Consider the following 15,405-nt stretch of genomic DNA (forward strand, 5'->3'; position numbering starts at 1 on the left):
CAGATTGTAAAGGATGGCTTAAAGAAGTTTATGCTTGTAGACCATTGCATAGAAAAAGGTTTCTCTTTCAAATATATTTATTATGCATCAGTTTAACCACACAAAGAAGACTTTCGTTTTAAAATGTGAGTTTTATTATTTAATTAGAATAAATAAATATTTAGCAGCCTAAATATTAAATATTTAAGGAATCTACCCCTTCAGTTGAACCGGATGAGATGTGATATAATTTACCATAAATGGACAAGGAAGTGTGACGCCTCTGTTCAGCTGGGTTGTCATTGGCTGTGACTTTATCGCAGAACGCGCTGTGATTGGACTATCTGTTTTAACCATATAAAACGGCGTTTCATGTTACAAAGTATGTTTTGGTGTTATTATTACGTCAGTTATACGTTAAGCTAACTATAAAGTGTCGCTATGTTGTGAGAAATGACTCCTTTACTGAGAACCCAACCCTAACGGCCGTTTCACACCGCAAGCGTGAGCGGCGCGTGAGCAGCGCGTATTTTTTTCGGCGCCCATGCTAATCAATGAGTGCATTCACACCGGGAGCAGGAGCAGCACGTGAGCGTCAAGCAGGAGCGTCGCGTGAGCAGCAGTGAAGCGGGGGTTTCGGCTGCGAGCCTATTTTTGCTGCGCTGCTGACGCTTCTGACGCTCAATTAAAGTGAAAGCACACTTTTGAAGGACAAAATAAATGTGATTTCACACAAAAAGTGCCTAAAATGCACGCAGGAAGCACGTGTAGTGTATTTGAACAAAAACTGGAGTATGTCAGAGAAGAACACGAAGAATAAAAATATCTGTGGAAGATTTTAGCAATTTAAACTTGTTTTGATAATTCAGTTTGGGTGAAAGTATGGTTATGATTATAAAAAATAAAGTAAACTAGCCAGAAAATGAAACAAACTTTTGTTTAGTTTAGTATTTAATATTCAGACAGGTAAAGGCTCTCGGTCTGCAGTTGCAGTCACGGGTGTAAAGCGAAAGCACACTTTTGATGGACAAAATAAATATAATACCACAAAAGCGCTCAAAATGCAGAAAAAGAAAACGAAGAATAAAAATCATCTGTAGAAGATTTACCCATTTAAATTTGTTTTAATTATTCAGTTTGGGTGAAAGTATTATAAAAAGTAAAGTAAACTAGCCAGAAAATATAATAATTTATTTTAGTTTAGTATTTAATACTCAGACAGCTATAGGCTCTATCATTGTGGGAGCCGCTGCTGTGACGCTGCACCAACGCTTCCAGTGTGAATACACTCGCGCGTCTGCAGCTGCAGTCACGGTGTAGTTACGCTGAAGTGCTGCTCACGCGCTGCTCACGCTTGCGGTGTGAAACAGGCGTAACCCTAAGCATTTCAGCACACTTCTATGAACTACAGCGCCATGTTTCCCATTGCATTGATACAATGACAGATATATGGGTAATGTAGTTTAAAAGGTTTCATAATGAAACAATAAATGTTAAGTAAATTACATATTTAATGGACATCTGGATATTAAAATATGTTCATTGTGTAAACCTTTAGGACATATATGAGGGCCAAGCTGAAATTGTATATTTTACTGTGAGCACTTTTAAATAAACCTTTATGGCAGCTTTCCATATATGTCTGAAAACTGTGGCCAACATTATTTAGTAAACATTGCATATGCAGTTGTCCTGCCAATTTTCTCTGTGATACGCTAACCAGACTTTGAGTTAAAGCCATTTGAAATATGCTTTTTTTTTGCTCTTCCAGGGGCCACTACTGGGTCCCTGGAGGTGTAAGGGCAGTACAACATACACAGATCTATTCTCCTCATCACGTACAACAAACTTTGAGTCACATTTAAATATCAGAGTATTTTGTCTTTTCTATTCTAACGTCATGCTTGTGTATAGGTTTTGATATTGTAAGACCATCTGATGAAATACAGAAATATTTGAAAGAAATGTTTTAAAATAATAATTATTAAGTTTTCTTTTCTTTTATGGATAAACACTAATAAATATAATGGATGAACCTGCAACAACTTGCCATTATCCACTTTCCAGAGTAAACAAAAACAATTTATATTATTTACACTTCATTATTACTATTAAATATAGGACCATGCACCATTAAGTAAAATAACAAGAGACATTGTCACAATTTCATCTACACCCTCTTCACGTACCTGGCATCGAAAATGTGCATGCTTTAATTCTTATTGCAGTAGTAGATGTACCAGAATGATCAACATGGATCATCTTCAGTTAAGCTTGAAGTGTTTGTAATCCTTCCCTTTATTTCACTAAAAACTGACATACTTGTCACAGCATGCAAGTATATACAACTTTTTGGAGCATTGTACCAAATATAATATAACCAGATAAAAAATGTTTACTTCTCAAGTAAAATATTCTTGGTAATTAATAAGATAACCTAAATAAACTGGTTGAATGTGTATTTACTGTACCAAACACCATACACATGTAGCGCCCCCTACCTGTCTCTAAGTAGAACAGCACTCCAGATTCATTAACTAAATGCCTACAGATGTTGTAGTTAGGCCCCTCTGAAGTCACAGTAAAATACTATCCTTTAAGAAAGTTACTCAAAATTAAACTCTACACGCCCTCCAGAATAACTAGTAACTATAGAAAGAATAAACTCTGGTAAAAGTACCAAAAATAGAAGTGATTTAATTAGAAAAATGGAAATTCAAGGATTGATCAAAAAGAAGGAATGTCAGGAAGTGAGTAATTCACACAATCACATATTCATGAATCATCAATACACACAATATCCCCCTAATAAGCAAGGATATAAGGAAATAATCACTAAAGTGGTCAATAAGTCACAAAACCCCACTTAAACTGTATCAACAGGGTTAATGCTAGGAATTAAATGCAGAAAAATTACTCTTTGTGTATCAAAACGTTACTCTGAATATTACCCATTTATCAGTGCACTGAATAAACTAAAATGAACCAATATTAAATGTTGTGGGCCCACACTCACACACAAAGCAGAAATACACACAGCAGTGTAACCCAACCCGTTGCAGGCCTGAATCGTTGCTTGTGTTCGTTGTGGCCGGGAAAATGAAAATGGCCTCTTCACTCTCCTGAGCACAAACAAAATCAACACAGATACCTAGATTTCCTCGCGCAGATCCTCCCTCTCTCTCTCTCTCGGCCTCGCGCCGCTCCGCTCTTTCTCTCTTGGCCTTGTCAGCGGACGAAACTCACCTCCCTCGCAGCCAGAGGAACCCCAAACAACGCGGGTATTTGGGGCGCTATCTGGTCCTCAAGGTCTCCCTCGTTGTGAAGGAAAACCACAACGTGAACAGTCTTTGGTCTATAGACCGTTATATATATATAACGTCCGCGATCGTCACCGCTAACCATATATAAAATGGCCGCGACCGACTGAAGCAAGACCGCGGTATAAAACAAACATACACTGAGAACCGAGTTATAAAACAACAACAATCAACACTTTGGTGTCTCACACAGGTCACTATATACAAATTAAGTGTTTCAATCTGATGAGTTATCGACTAAACACTTTTTCATTACCGCAATCTATCAGCGTCACTCTCCACAACCGCTGCACTTCTCACTCCTCTCTCTTGTCTCTCCCGCGCACCCCCTGTCCATCAACACCGCGTCATAGAGGCGGGACTTCAACTCTCACTGACCAATAAAATAAAGGAATACCTAACTTGTAGGTTAAAACCACGCTTTTCTATCTTATTTTACATGTGTGTATCCCAATCAAACTTGCTATATATGATTGCGTCCTTAAAGGCATACATACACATACAATCTCAATGTGAAATTCACTCACATATGATCTGGATTAAAACCATATGAAACCAAATAAATATGAAATAAACCCATTAACTGTAAAACTGTATTCTACTGGGTTACATGCTTCCCCTTCTAGACATCTCATGACCCCATGAGATTACTTCTCAAACTTTAAAGCTGACTTTAGGCTCAGTATTAAGTGTTTTCTTTAGCACACTGAGTACACTGTGCCATAGGGTGACACCACACTGTGTTACAGGGTTTCTTCTCTGACTCTTCCCCACCCTCAACATTTACGACCATCCCTCTACGAACCAGAGTTAAAGGTCGGTTAGTGGGCCGTCCTAGACTATCATAGCTCAGTCTGACTACTGGGCGTATGTCTCTTTTGGGTCGAGAATGGACAATCTCTACTACCTCTTTGGTAGAATTAGCTATGCTAGACTCTTCCCCTTCTAAATCAGGATCTCCCATTTCATCTGGACTTTGATCTGACAGTTCTCCATGGCCTTCCTCAGTGAACATTGGCTCTGCCATTTCTTCACGGGGTCCATCCATTTCACCTCCACAGCCAATAGTTTCCTCCTCCATCGCAGATTCCTCCAGTGGGATACACTCTGGTCTGTGCTGTCTCTCAACCCTTTGTGGGCAGTAATACCACAGGTCCTCCTCTTCACTTTCAGACTCATTGCTCAATTCACTTCTTGTTACGACCACATTCCTTTCTCCTAATCCTCGTCTCCGTTTTTTCTCCACAGATCTGGTCCTAATTTCTGGTGGTGCAGCAACTTTCTTTGGTTCCTCCGTGTCAGACAACCTCACATGGTCCCCAACTGGTAAGAGATGGTCGCGGTGTAATGTCCTTACACTTCCCATTCCCTTTTCAGGTTTCATGCGATACACAGGTAAGTTCTTTAGCTTTTCCACCACCAGGTAAGGAACAGAATTCCACTTGTCGCCCAGCTTGTTCTTTCCCGTCAAAGCCAGATTTCTTATCAGCACACGATCTCCCACAGTCAAATTCTGCTGTTTTACTCGCTTGTCATACAACCGTTTGTTCCGCTGCTGACTTTTCTGAGCAGTCTCATTGGCTAACTGATAGGCTCTCTCTAACTCTGATTTCATTCTTTCCACATACTGTTGATGGCTACCAGGTCCCTTTCCATCAGGGGAAGTCCCAAAACACACATCCACTGGCAGACGAGCCTCTCTTCCAAACAGAAGATAATACGGTGAGTACCCTGTTGCCTCGTTCTTGGTACAGTTGTAGGCGTGTACTAATCTGTTAATGTGCTGGCTCCATCTGTTTTTCTCCGCAGGATTCAGGGTTCCGAGCATGGAAAGCAGCGTTCGATTGAACCTTTCGGGCTGGGGGTCCCCTTGTGGATGATATGGCGATGTTCTGGATTTCTTGATTCCCAGCATACTCAGGAGCTCTTTTATGAGACCACTCTCAAAATCTCGTCCCTGATCTGAATGGATGCGGGAAGGTAAACCATAGTGAACGAAGAATTTGTCACACAGTATCTTGGCCACAGTCAGAGATTTCTGGTCTTTGGCATTGAACGCTTGGGCATAACGTGTGAAATGGTCAGTTATGACGAGAACATTGCCAATTCCTTGAGAGTCAGGCTCAATTGACAGGAAATCAATGCACACTAAGTCGAATGGCCCACTGCTGGTCATGTGATTCAGTGGTGCAACCTTCTTGGGTAACGTCTTTCTCGTTACGCACCGGCCACAATTCTTAACATACTGTTCTATGTATGTAGACATTCTGGGCCAATAGAAACGATCTTTCAAGAGTTCAGTCGTTTTCTCTACTCCCAAATGACCAGAGTCATCATGCAAGGAGTGCAGTACTTCAGACCAGTACCTCTCAGGTAAGACGAGCTGCATTTTTTCTCTACCACAGGAACTTTGGGTTACTCTGTACAGAAGTTGCCTCTTGATCTTTAACTTGGGCCCCTGTCGCTGTAACAGAGCAATGGTAGTATTGGAACTCCTCGCCGCTGTAAGTACTTTTCCTGACTCCACTTCGCGCTTCACTACACCAATCACAGGGTCCTCCTCTTGAGCTTTTCTTAACTCTGCATTAGTCAGCTGTTCCATGTGACCCAGACCCAACGCCGTGGGACAAGAGAATGCCTCTGGGATACTCTGAGGGGAAATGCCTAATTGCTCCACCAGTCTGGACGATGGCTCCTCACTTTCAGCAGTCACAGCTAACTGACAGATGGCTCTTACTCCTGACTTTGGAATTTCCTCCCATTCCGAGCAAGCAGTGGAGTCAAAGGGGTAGCGAGATAGTACATCTGCGTCAATGTTGTGACTTCCTGGCTTGTATTGTAAACTGAAGTTATAAGTAGCTAGGGCAGCTAACCAACGGTGACCAGTCGCACTCAACTTGGCACTTGACAACACATATGTAAGTGGATTGTTGTCGGTTTTCACCACAAACTGGGCCCCATATAGATAGTCATGGAACTTGTCCACAACTGCCCACTTGAGCGCCAAAAACTCTAGCTGATGAATGGGGTAACGGTGCTCAGATGCACTCAACTTCCTGCTTGCATAGGCCACGGGCCGCAGTCCACCAGAATGCTCCTGGTTCAGCACAGCTCCAAGTCCGCTCAGACTGGCATCTACATGCAGTACATATGATTTGTTGGGATCAGCGAAAGCGAGTACTGGGGCATGAGTGAGACAGTAAATGATTTTATGGAAAGCTGCTGTACAGATGTCATCCCAACGCTCTCCAAATGGCTCAGATGTTTTGTAGAATTTCTTGCCATCTGTCGTGTGTTTGTTTTGCCCAGATGTTGGTGGGTAACCCTTAGTGAGTTCTGTCAAAGGCCTCACAATGGTAGAGTAATCTTTTATGAATCGCCTGTAAAATCCACAAAACCCCAGAAATGACCTCAATGATTTTAGGTCGGTGGGCCTTTTCCAGCTGGTTACTGCTTCAATTTTGGCTGGGTCTGGTGATACTCCAGCAGCTGACACAATGTGCCCCACATACCTAACCTGAGACTGGCAAAACTGACACTTGTCAATTGATACTTTCAGGCCACACTCTCTCAGACGGTCTAGGACTTTCAACAGCCTCTCTTCATGCTCTTCAAGTGTGCGGCCGAACACGATGATGTCATCGAGGTATACGATGACTTGGAGGAGATGCATGTCACCAACGGCTTTCTCCATTAGCCGCTGGAATGTGGCTGGAGCTCCAGAAATTCCTTGAGGCATACGTTCAAACTGATAGAATCCCAGGGGACAGATAAATGCTGTCTTCTCTTTATCTTCCTCTGCCATGGCTATCTGATAATATCCACTACGTAGGTCCAGGACAGAAAACCATTTACTACCAGCCAAACAGTCCAGGGCATCATCAATCCTGGGAGTGGTGTACTGATCGGGGATGGTACGAGCATTTAGAGTTCGGTAATCGATGCACATCCTGATTGCCCCACTCTTCTTCCTTGCTATTACAATGGGCGACGCATACGGACTCCTTGACTCTTTAATGATTCCAGCCGCTAATAGTTCTTTGATATGACGTCGTACATCCTCGATGTCAGCAGGCGCGATGCGTCTGGAACGTTCTCTGAATGGTTTGATGTCAGTCATTCTAATAGGATGCTCAACCCCTCGAGCTAATCCCACATCCCATTCGTTGGTAGAAAACACATCACCTCTGGTGGATAATTTCTGACGCAGTCTCCTTTCCCAGGCCTCAGGAATGGATGACTCACCAAAATTAAACAAGCTAGGGTCTATTTCTTGGGAGGTCTGTTCTCCAGTAGATACGGTGACAGTGTCGGTGGGATACACATTGGCAATTACTGTGCCAGCAGGAATGGAAATGTCTTTAGATGTTTCATTATGGAGCAGAATTTTGATCTGTTGGCCTACAGCTGAAGATGGGAGTACCACTGGGGTTATGAATGTTCCAGCTGGAAGACAATCCTCCTCTGGCGTGTCTACCACAAATATCTCTCTTTGCAAAGGCAGGTCAGTCTCCACTTTACAGACAACACACCACTCTCCCCTTGGTGGAACTACACAATCACCAGGCCCTATCCATCTGATTTTTCCTTCAGGTTTGTCAGAACGAGTGTCTGTCTCTTGCTGTTGAGGCAGATAGATGGCAGAGTGTTGAGTCTGGATTCTCAAAGCACGTGCAACACCGGATTCATCAGTGTCATGGCTAAGAGCAGCAAGGCGTCTGAAGAAACTGGCATTGGTGCCAATAATAACTGGCAATTGGGAAGGGCCTTGGGGTTCAGGACATACAAGGGCCAAGATGGATATTGGCTCCTCCACACCCATGACAGAGGCTGGGAAAGTGACATCAACTATTATATATCCCTTATAAGGGTAACTGGAAGAACTGAGGCCCCATATGGACAATCCAGTCAAGGGATGAATGGGCACATCAGGCAGGTTCTTGGAATACCAGCTGTCAAACACAATGGTCACTTGTGATCCGCTGTCTAACAGTGCCTGACATTCTCGGCCATTCAGCTTCACTTCAACAGTCGATGCAGGTCCTACTAGTCCCTTTGGAAGACTGTTGGGCGTACAGATGTTTGTCTGGCTCCTTTTGGAAAAACAGGTGTGGTCTGGAACAGTTCTATTTTCATCTGTCTCATGCTTTCCACTCTTTGCCTGCCTCAAAGAGCGAATCAGCTTCTGAATCACTTGATCAGAATTTGGGGGATTTTGACACTTGGTGGCAATATGGCCATCTTCTCCACACCGGTAGCAGAAGTATTCGTCTCTGGATCTGGTTGACTGGTATCTCGATGTGGAAAGAGATCGTGAAGGTTTTGACCGCTGCTCTGGAACATGAGGTGGGCCTTGAGTGGAACTGACACTCAGAACTGCTAACTGCTGTTGTAAGTGTTGGACCTGTCTCTTTAACTCATGTATTTCTGAATTCTCTGTGTTTTCAATCTTCTTAAATGGTTTTTCTTTAGTTTTAATCACTAATGAAGAAGACAAGGCTTTGGGCTCACCTCCACTTATTTGGGCTCTCAATTCTTGAAGCTCCGCCTTGAGTTCCTGGAAGACAGAAATGCTGGTTTCTTCCTCTTTATGGAATTGTATGGCTTTTGCTTTAGCTGACATTCTGTGCCGGGATGCTTCACTCTCTTCTGCGTCACGTATTTCCTTTAACAGACTCAGAAAAGACGGTGGGTGACTTTTTCTTTCTCTCAGCCTCAGTTGGAGCAACATCATGTCGGAATTCACAGCCCCTCTAATCAGCTGTTCCACTCGTACTTTATCTACCAGTCTGCGGGACAGTCCATCTCTTTCCACTACTTTGCTGAGGGTCTTCTCCATCCTTCTTAGGAATTCAGACAGCGCCTCCCCTGTGCCCTGGCGCATAAGTCGAAAATTGAAATATAAATCCTCCCCAGACTCAGATGATCCAAAAGTGTCCTCCAATGCTTCCAAGCACTGCAAAGCACTCACTTCAGGATCGGAGAATCTGACCGCTCTTACAATGTCCAATGCAGGACCCTTGAGGCTTTCCACAATTCTGCGGCGTTTTTCCTTTTCGGAGCAGTCACACTCAGTTATCATCAGCCTGGCTTGATCAATCCAGTTTTCCAGGTTCTCCTCTCCCAGGGGGGTTGGAACTACAGCTGAAAAAGTGCGCAAACGTCTGTATGCATTGCTATCACTTGGGAGTTTTACCGTTTTTTCCAGGACTTCACCCATGGCACGTATTATGGATTCAGGGGAACAGTCAGCAGCACTGTGTGGAGAAAACAAAGCTTGAACATCACTGAGAGACTTTCCTTCTTCCTTCAGGAATTTTGTGAACTTGGCAGTGAAACCTCCAGCCGCTGTTTCAGATGCCGATCCCTGTGTCTGGATAACAATGACTGGCCATGGCTCTTTCTTTTCTCCCCATAACATTTCAGGAGGTATGCGCTTAGAGTCAATAGCGTGTCTGCACTCACACAACACCAGCAGAGACGTTGAGGTAGGTCCTTCTCTCGTGTCTCGTACACGAACTCTTCCTAGCGCTTTTACCGCTTCCATCACCTCTTCAATTTCGGCCACTTCTGTGTGAACAGGTACATTTAATAGCATTAAAGCATGAGTCTCATCAATGGCAACATCTTTGCACCAGCGGGTCAACTCTGCTTGGAGACAAGGGTCATTCGCTAGAGCCATGCTAACTCTTTATGTGGTTCACAATCACTTCGAATGAAAAGAGTGGTTATGTGAGCTTAACTTTTTCTTCTTTAGGATACGTATTTATGACTTGCCAGAGGGAGATCCCGGACGAGCCCCCACTTTATGTAGCGCCCCCTACCTGTCTCTAAGTAGAACAGCACTCCAGATTCATTAACTAAATGCCTACAGATGTTGTAGTTAGGCCCCTCTGAAGTCACAGTAAAATACTATCCTTTAAGAAAGTTACTCAAAATTAAACTCTACACGCCCTCCAGAATAACTAGTAACTATAGAAAGAATAAACTCTGGTAAAAGTACCAAAAATAGAAGTGATTTAATTAGAAAAATGGAAATTCAAGGATTGATCAAAAAGAAGGAATGTCAGGAAGTGAGTAATTCACACAATCACATATTCATGAATCATCAATACACACAATATCCCCCTAATAAGCAAGGATATAAGGAAATAATCACTAAAGTGGTCAATAAGTCACAAAACCCCACTTAAACTGTATCAACAGGGTTAATGCTAGGAATTAAATGCAGAAAAATTACTCTTTGTGTATCAAAACGTTACTCTGAATATTACCCATTTATCAGTGCACTGAATAAACTAAAATGAACCAATATTAAATGTTGTGGGCCCACACTCACACACAAAGCAGAAATACACACAGCAGTGTAACCCAACCCGTTGCAGGCCTGAATCGTTGCTTGTGTTCGTTGTGGCCGGGAAAATGAAAATGGCCTCTTCACTCTCCTGAGCACAAACAAAATCAACACAGATACCTAGATTTCCTCGCGCAGATCCTCCCTCTCTCTCTCTCTCGGCCTCGCGCCGCTCCGCTCTTTCTCTCTTGGCCTTGTCAGCGGACGAAACACACCTCCCTCGCAGCCAGAGGAACCCCAAACAACGCGGGTATTTGGGGCGCTATCTGGTCCTCAAGGTCTCCCTCGTTGTGAAGGAAAACCACAACGTGAACAGTCTTTGGTCTATAGACCGTTATATATATATAACGTCCGCGATCGTCACCGCTAACCATATATAAAATGGCCGCGACCGACTGAAGCAAGACCGCGGTATAAAACAAACATACACTGAGAACCGAGTTATAAAACAACAACAATCAACACTTTGGTGTCTCACACAGGTCACTATATACAAATTAAGTGTTTCAATCTGATGAGTTATCGACTAAACACTTTTTCATTACCGCAATCTATCAGCGTCACTCTCCACAACCGCTGCACTTCTCACTCCTCTCTCTCGTCTCTCCCGCGCACCCCCTGTCCATCAACACCGCGTCATAGAGGCGGGACTTCAACTCTCACTGACCAATAAAATAAAGGAATACCTAACTTGTAGGTTAAAACCACGCTTTTCTATCTTATTTTACATGTGTGTATCCCAATCAAACTTGCTATATATGATTGCGTCCTTAAAGGCATACATACACATACAATCTCAATGTGAAATTCACTCACATATGATCTGGATTAAAACCATATGAAACCAAATAAATATGAAATAAACCCATTAACTGTAAAACTGTATTCTACTGGGTTACACACAATACTCACCAAACTTTATCACTCAACACTTTATTGGAGGATACAGTATACAGTTAATAAAGTAGAATAAAGTCAAATAAGATTCAAGATAAATAAAAATGGGTTTTAAAAAACACATTAACATCATATTAATCCATTCACAGCTGCTGAAGCCACACAAATGAGTGCCACATAATCCCATCCAGTCAACTATGATACAGAAAACAGATTTGATATAGTGTTGGAAAATAATGATTCATTATTACAACTAGACTGGTTTCTGTCTCTTCCCTCTATCATGTTCATGTTCTTCTTCTTCTAAACAGTTCGCCCACTTGTACCCTACAGTATAATCAATGTACAGATGATGTGATCACTGATGTTGTGTAGCCTTTTCTCAACCAGAGGAAGAAGTCGTATAATCCGGCGTTCTCCAGTCCTGGTCTAAAAGTAAAACAACAAACACAATTCAGATTAAGTTTAATGTACAGTCAGGTTAACCTATGTTCTTCAGTAAACTCTCCACCTCAAAATGGGCAGAAATGCCAATTCCTGATTTAAATTTACAAAGCAGCAGTCAGTACATAAAATAATATACACATTGAAGCATTATGTATAATATTGCAGCCCATAATATTAGCCAAGTCCTGAACAAAAACTAATTTACCCATATCAACAGCAACCTTTTAAACAGTAGATCTTTTAGAAAGGCATGGTCTCTTCTGAGCCTTTGTCAGTGATGCTAGATTTCTTTAGTTACTTGTTTCAAGAGCATCACTTGTGATAGCCTTTACAATATAAAATTGTTCAAATACTGCAATGCAACTTTCATGGACAGAATTAAGAAATAGGTACCCAGGCACCAGACTTACCATGCTTATGAAGCACCCATGGCCATGTATAGTTCTCAGAGTTTTTGCCTCTTGTATTCCTCCTTGGCAGCACATCTTTTTCCTGTAGAATTTGTGCCTTCTCTTGCTATCCATCTTAAAACACAAATGCAATGTGTTTAGTCTGTGGAGTATAAGGCCTTGTTTCAAGCCAAAGAACTAACCAGATATTACACATAATTCAAAGAACATTTACTATTTGATTCCTAATATGTCCCAACTCATTATCTTCTAAAGCTACCCAGAACCATCCATGGTCTACAAAACAATGGAGAAATACATGGAGTTTATAACAACTAAATGCTTTTTCCCACACTTGTCTACTTTTATCTAAGACAAAAAGACGGTGCAGTTTTTAAGAACTGAAGGCCAAAAGTGTAATAATAATTGTATCAAAAAGGGAAAACAAATATTTACCATTTTAAATAAATCCAAGATACAGAACCTCATTTGCTTATTTTAGGAGTTATTAAAAGATTTAGACATGAATAATGGTACGTATTTTATCAGAGTAGAAAGAATGATCACTGTTGAAATGAATAGTCCTTTGAGAGATCAACATCAAATTTTGTACTACATATTACAGCATTGCTTCAATACAAGACATACCAATGGACTTGCGCACTTTTCTGTCTTCTTCGGGCACAAGATGTCCATCTTCCTTCCTCACCCTAAACAAATGACTTATTTTCTTAGCTTGCTTCGATATAAGGTCTGGTCTTTATTCTCTTCTGTAAAACAAGAAAGTCTCACTTACTCTGTGCAAATACTATTGTTTTTAAAACATATAAATTAAGACAGTTACAATAAAGTTAATTTACCATAAGATTAAGGTGAGCATTAAAAACTGTATATACTTTAGTATATATACTGATACTGATAATATTCAACTTTACCTGTGAAGGGCTGATTACGGCAAGATTAGCTGAGAATCACTAGAAGCTCTTGTGAGGGTTGACTCTTAAAAGAGCTGTTGAGTTTGATATTGTAGAGATCTTTTAAACAAAAATAAATAAATAAAAGTAATCTGCAAGTAATCCTGCAAGACAGAAAGAAAGAGGAAATTGTATTACATTGCATGCAAGTTGTGAGTTCATACATAACTGTTTCTTGCTGTAAAAAAAACGTTGCATAATTAAATGTTAAATACATTTATGTAATAAGTTCACAGATATGTGTGCATTCCCATTATTAAAAGTATATAATAGCAAGCTATATCATATGAATTTGTTTGAAAATGTAGATAACTCACTTGATTTTGTGATCACATAAATTATTTACATGCAAACGGGACGTTATAAACATTGCAACTGATCTGATTAAGAAAAAATAATCAAATATCTGATGTCATGTGACCGAAGTGGCTTTTTGAGGCTTTTGCATCTGAACTCTTCATATACAAATACAGCTCTGGAAAAAAAAATTAAGAGACCACTTAACATTTAGAAATCCATGTTAAGTGGTCTCTTAATTTTTTTCAGAGCTATATGTACGAGAATCATACGAATTTGACAACTTGTTAAATCTTGTGAATTATTAAGACTTTGGGAATATGTTCTTACTGATTGAGCTATAGGATTTGTAAGAATAAGTAACAACAAATGCTAAATAAAATGTTTGATAAAGGGTTCAAACCAACTCATACATACCATTACAAATATTTGCTGTTGCAGCTTTCGGTTTTCTCCGTTACTTCTCCACAAACAAGAATGGGTTGACTGAGTCCGAGAGGCTCTTTTGGTCTTTTCAGGTAAAAAAAAAAAAAAAAAGAAAGAGAGAAAAAAGTCATAATATATAATATATAGCATTATAAAGTATACTATTTAAATAACAATATTTGGATTTTACATTAAAATGCATTTAAAGCATGGTAATTGTTGTGGCTACTGTGTATTTACAACAAATATCACATTAAAACTACCAATACTGTGGTAAACGCATGGCAAGTGTTGTTTTTTTTATTTTTTTTATTGTGCTTCTACTACAAATGCCACGTTGGAACTACACTAGTAATTATTATTAAATATTAACAACTGTTTAAAGGTCTATAGCACGTCACGTGACAGTGTTAAATTACCCTATTAGCAAGGTGTGTTTATTTAGAAAGCAAAGAAATGCAAAGCCTCAGTGGAGATGATGACAGATACAATGCAGTGACTGAACATGATCGATAACGACAAGCAGAAAATACTTTATATCAAATATTAGGACATAATATGTATGACTACTCACCAACATGTGGCACACGTGATCTGATGCCAAACATCGCGATGTGTTCTGAATGAGACTTCTTCAGCGCGATTTCATACCGATAGAATTGCCGTCTAATGTTGACGCCAAAGGTTTCCCACTGAAAGCAATTGGGTTCCCAGTTCGTCCATCGCGTGACGCCGAGGGGTCTACCTGTGGCGTCTTCAGTGTGACGCACGGGCGCGGGCCGCGCGCCGCGCGCCGCGGATAGAGACGGTGATTGCTTTTGGGTCTTTTCTTCGCACAATTCAATCGTTTGGCCTCGGAATAGTTGGACTTTTTCAATAAAGTGTGCCTGTTGTCTGTTACAGCCTGTGTTTTATATCATATAATACGCAAATGGGTAGGTTTAGGGCGGGGTGGGGTTTGACTACTGTTTCAAACGTGTATCATAGCGTAAATAAATGTAAATACAATTGTGCTGGCTGATTAAATTGAGAATCACACTCCAACATGTCATAATGGAAAAATTATAACCCAATAAATTCCATCATGACGATAACATGCACATGCCCAACACGTCTGTTTATGACGTCCTAGGTTTCTCATTGAAATCAGTGGATTACCCAGTACGTCGAAAAATGGCGATTTAGGGGTACCCTGTGCGTCAACAGCTGACGTCAGGGTCCCTTGACCGTTCGGCAACATTTGACGAGTAGGGGTGAGACTGTGTTGGCCCACCTTACCGTGACCATGATGCGGTCACCCAGAATTTTAATGTGACTATATT

The 15,405-nt window shown here is 41.1% G+C and overlaps 1 protein-coding gene and 2 long non-coding RNA genes across 3 annotated transcripts; all 3 read right to left on the minus strand.

Annotated features, from left to right (window-relative positions):
* Positions 1-2,464: 2,464 nt before the first annotated feature.
* LOC137070544 (uncharacterized) lies at positions 2,465-11,550 on the minus strand. Its single transcript, XM_067437791.1, has one exon. The coding sequence runs from the start codon at positions 9,979-9,981 to the stop codon at positions 3,985-3,987; it is 5,997 nt and encodes a 1,998-aa protein (XP_067293892.1). The 5' UTR covers positions 9,982-11,550; the 3' UTR covers positions 2,465-3,984.
* Positions 11,551-11,598: 48 nt separating this feature from the next.
* On the minus strand, positions 11,599-13,148 carry LOC137084046 (uncharacterized). The gene is made up of 3 exons (XR_010906684.1): positions 13,035-13,148; positions 12,408-12,521; positions 11,599-11,979 (listed from the first exon to the last, which is right to left on the minus strand). It is a non-coding gene; the product is annotated as an uncharacterized lncRNA (long non-coding RNA).
* Positions 13,149-13,364: 216 nt separating this feature from the next.
* On the minus strand, positions 13,365-15,339 carry LOC137084048 (uncharacterized). Its single transcript, XR_010906685.1, has 3 exons — positions 14,658-15,339; positions 14,075-14,167; positions 13,365-13,464 (listed from the first exon to the last, which is right to left on the minus strand). It is a non-coding gene; the product is annotated as an uncharacterized lncRNA (long non-coding RNA).
* Between the last annotated feature and the right edge of the window lie 66 nt (positions 15,340-15,405).

The sequence above is a fragment of the Pseudorasbora parva genome, chromosome 1, assembly GCF_024679245.1.
Source record: "Pseudorasbora parva isolate DD20220531a chromosome 1, ASM2467924v1, whole genome shotgun sequence".
NCBI lineage: Eukaryota > Metazoa > Chordata > Actinopteri > Cypriniformes > Gobionidae > Pseudorasbora > Pseudorasbora parva.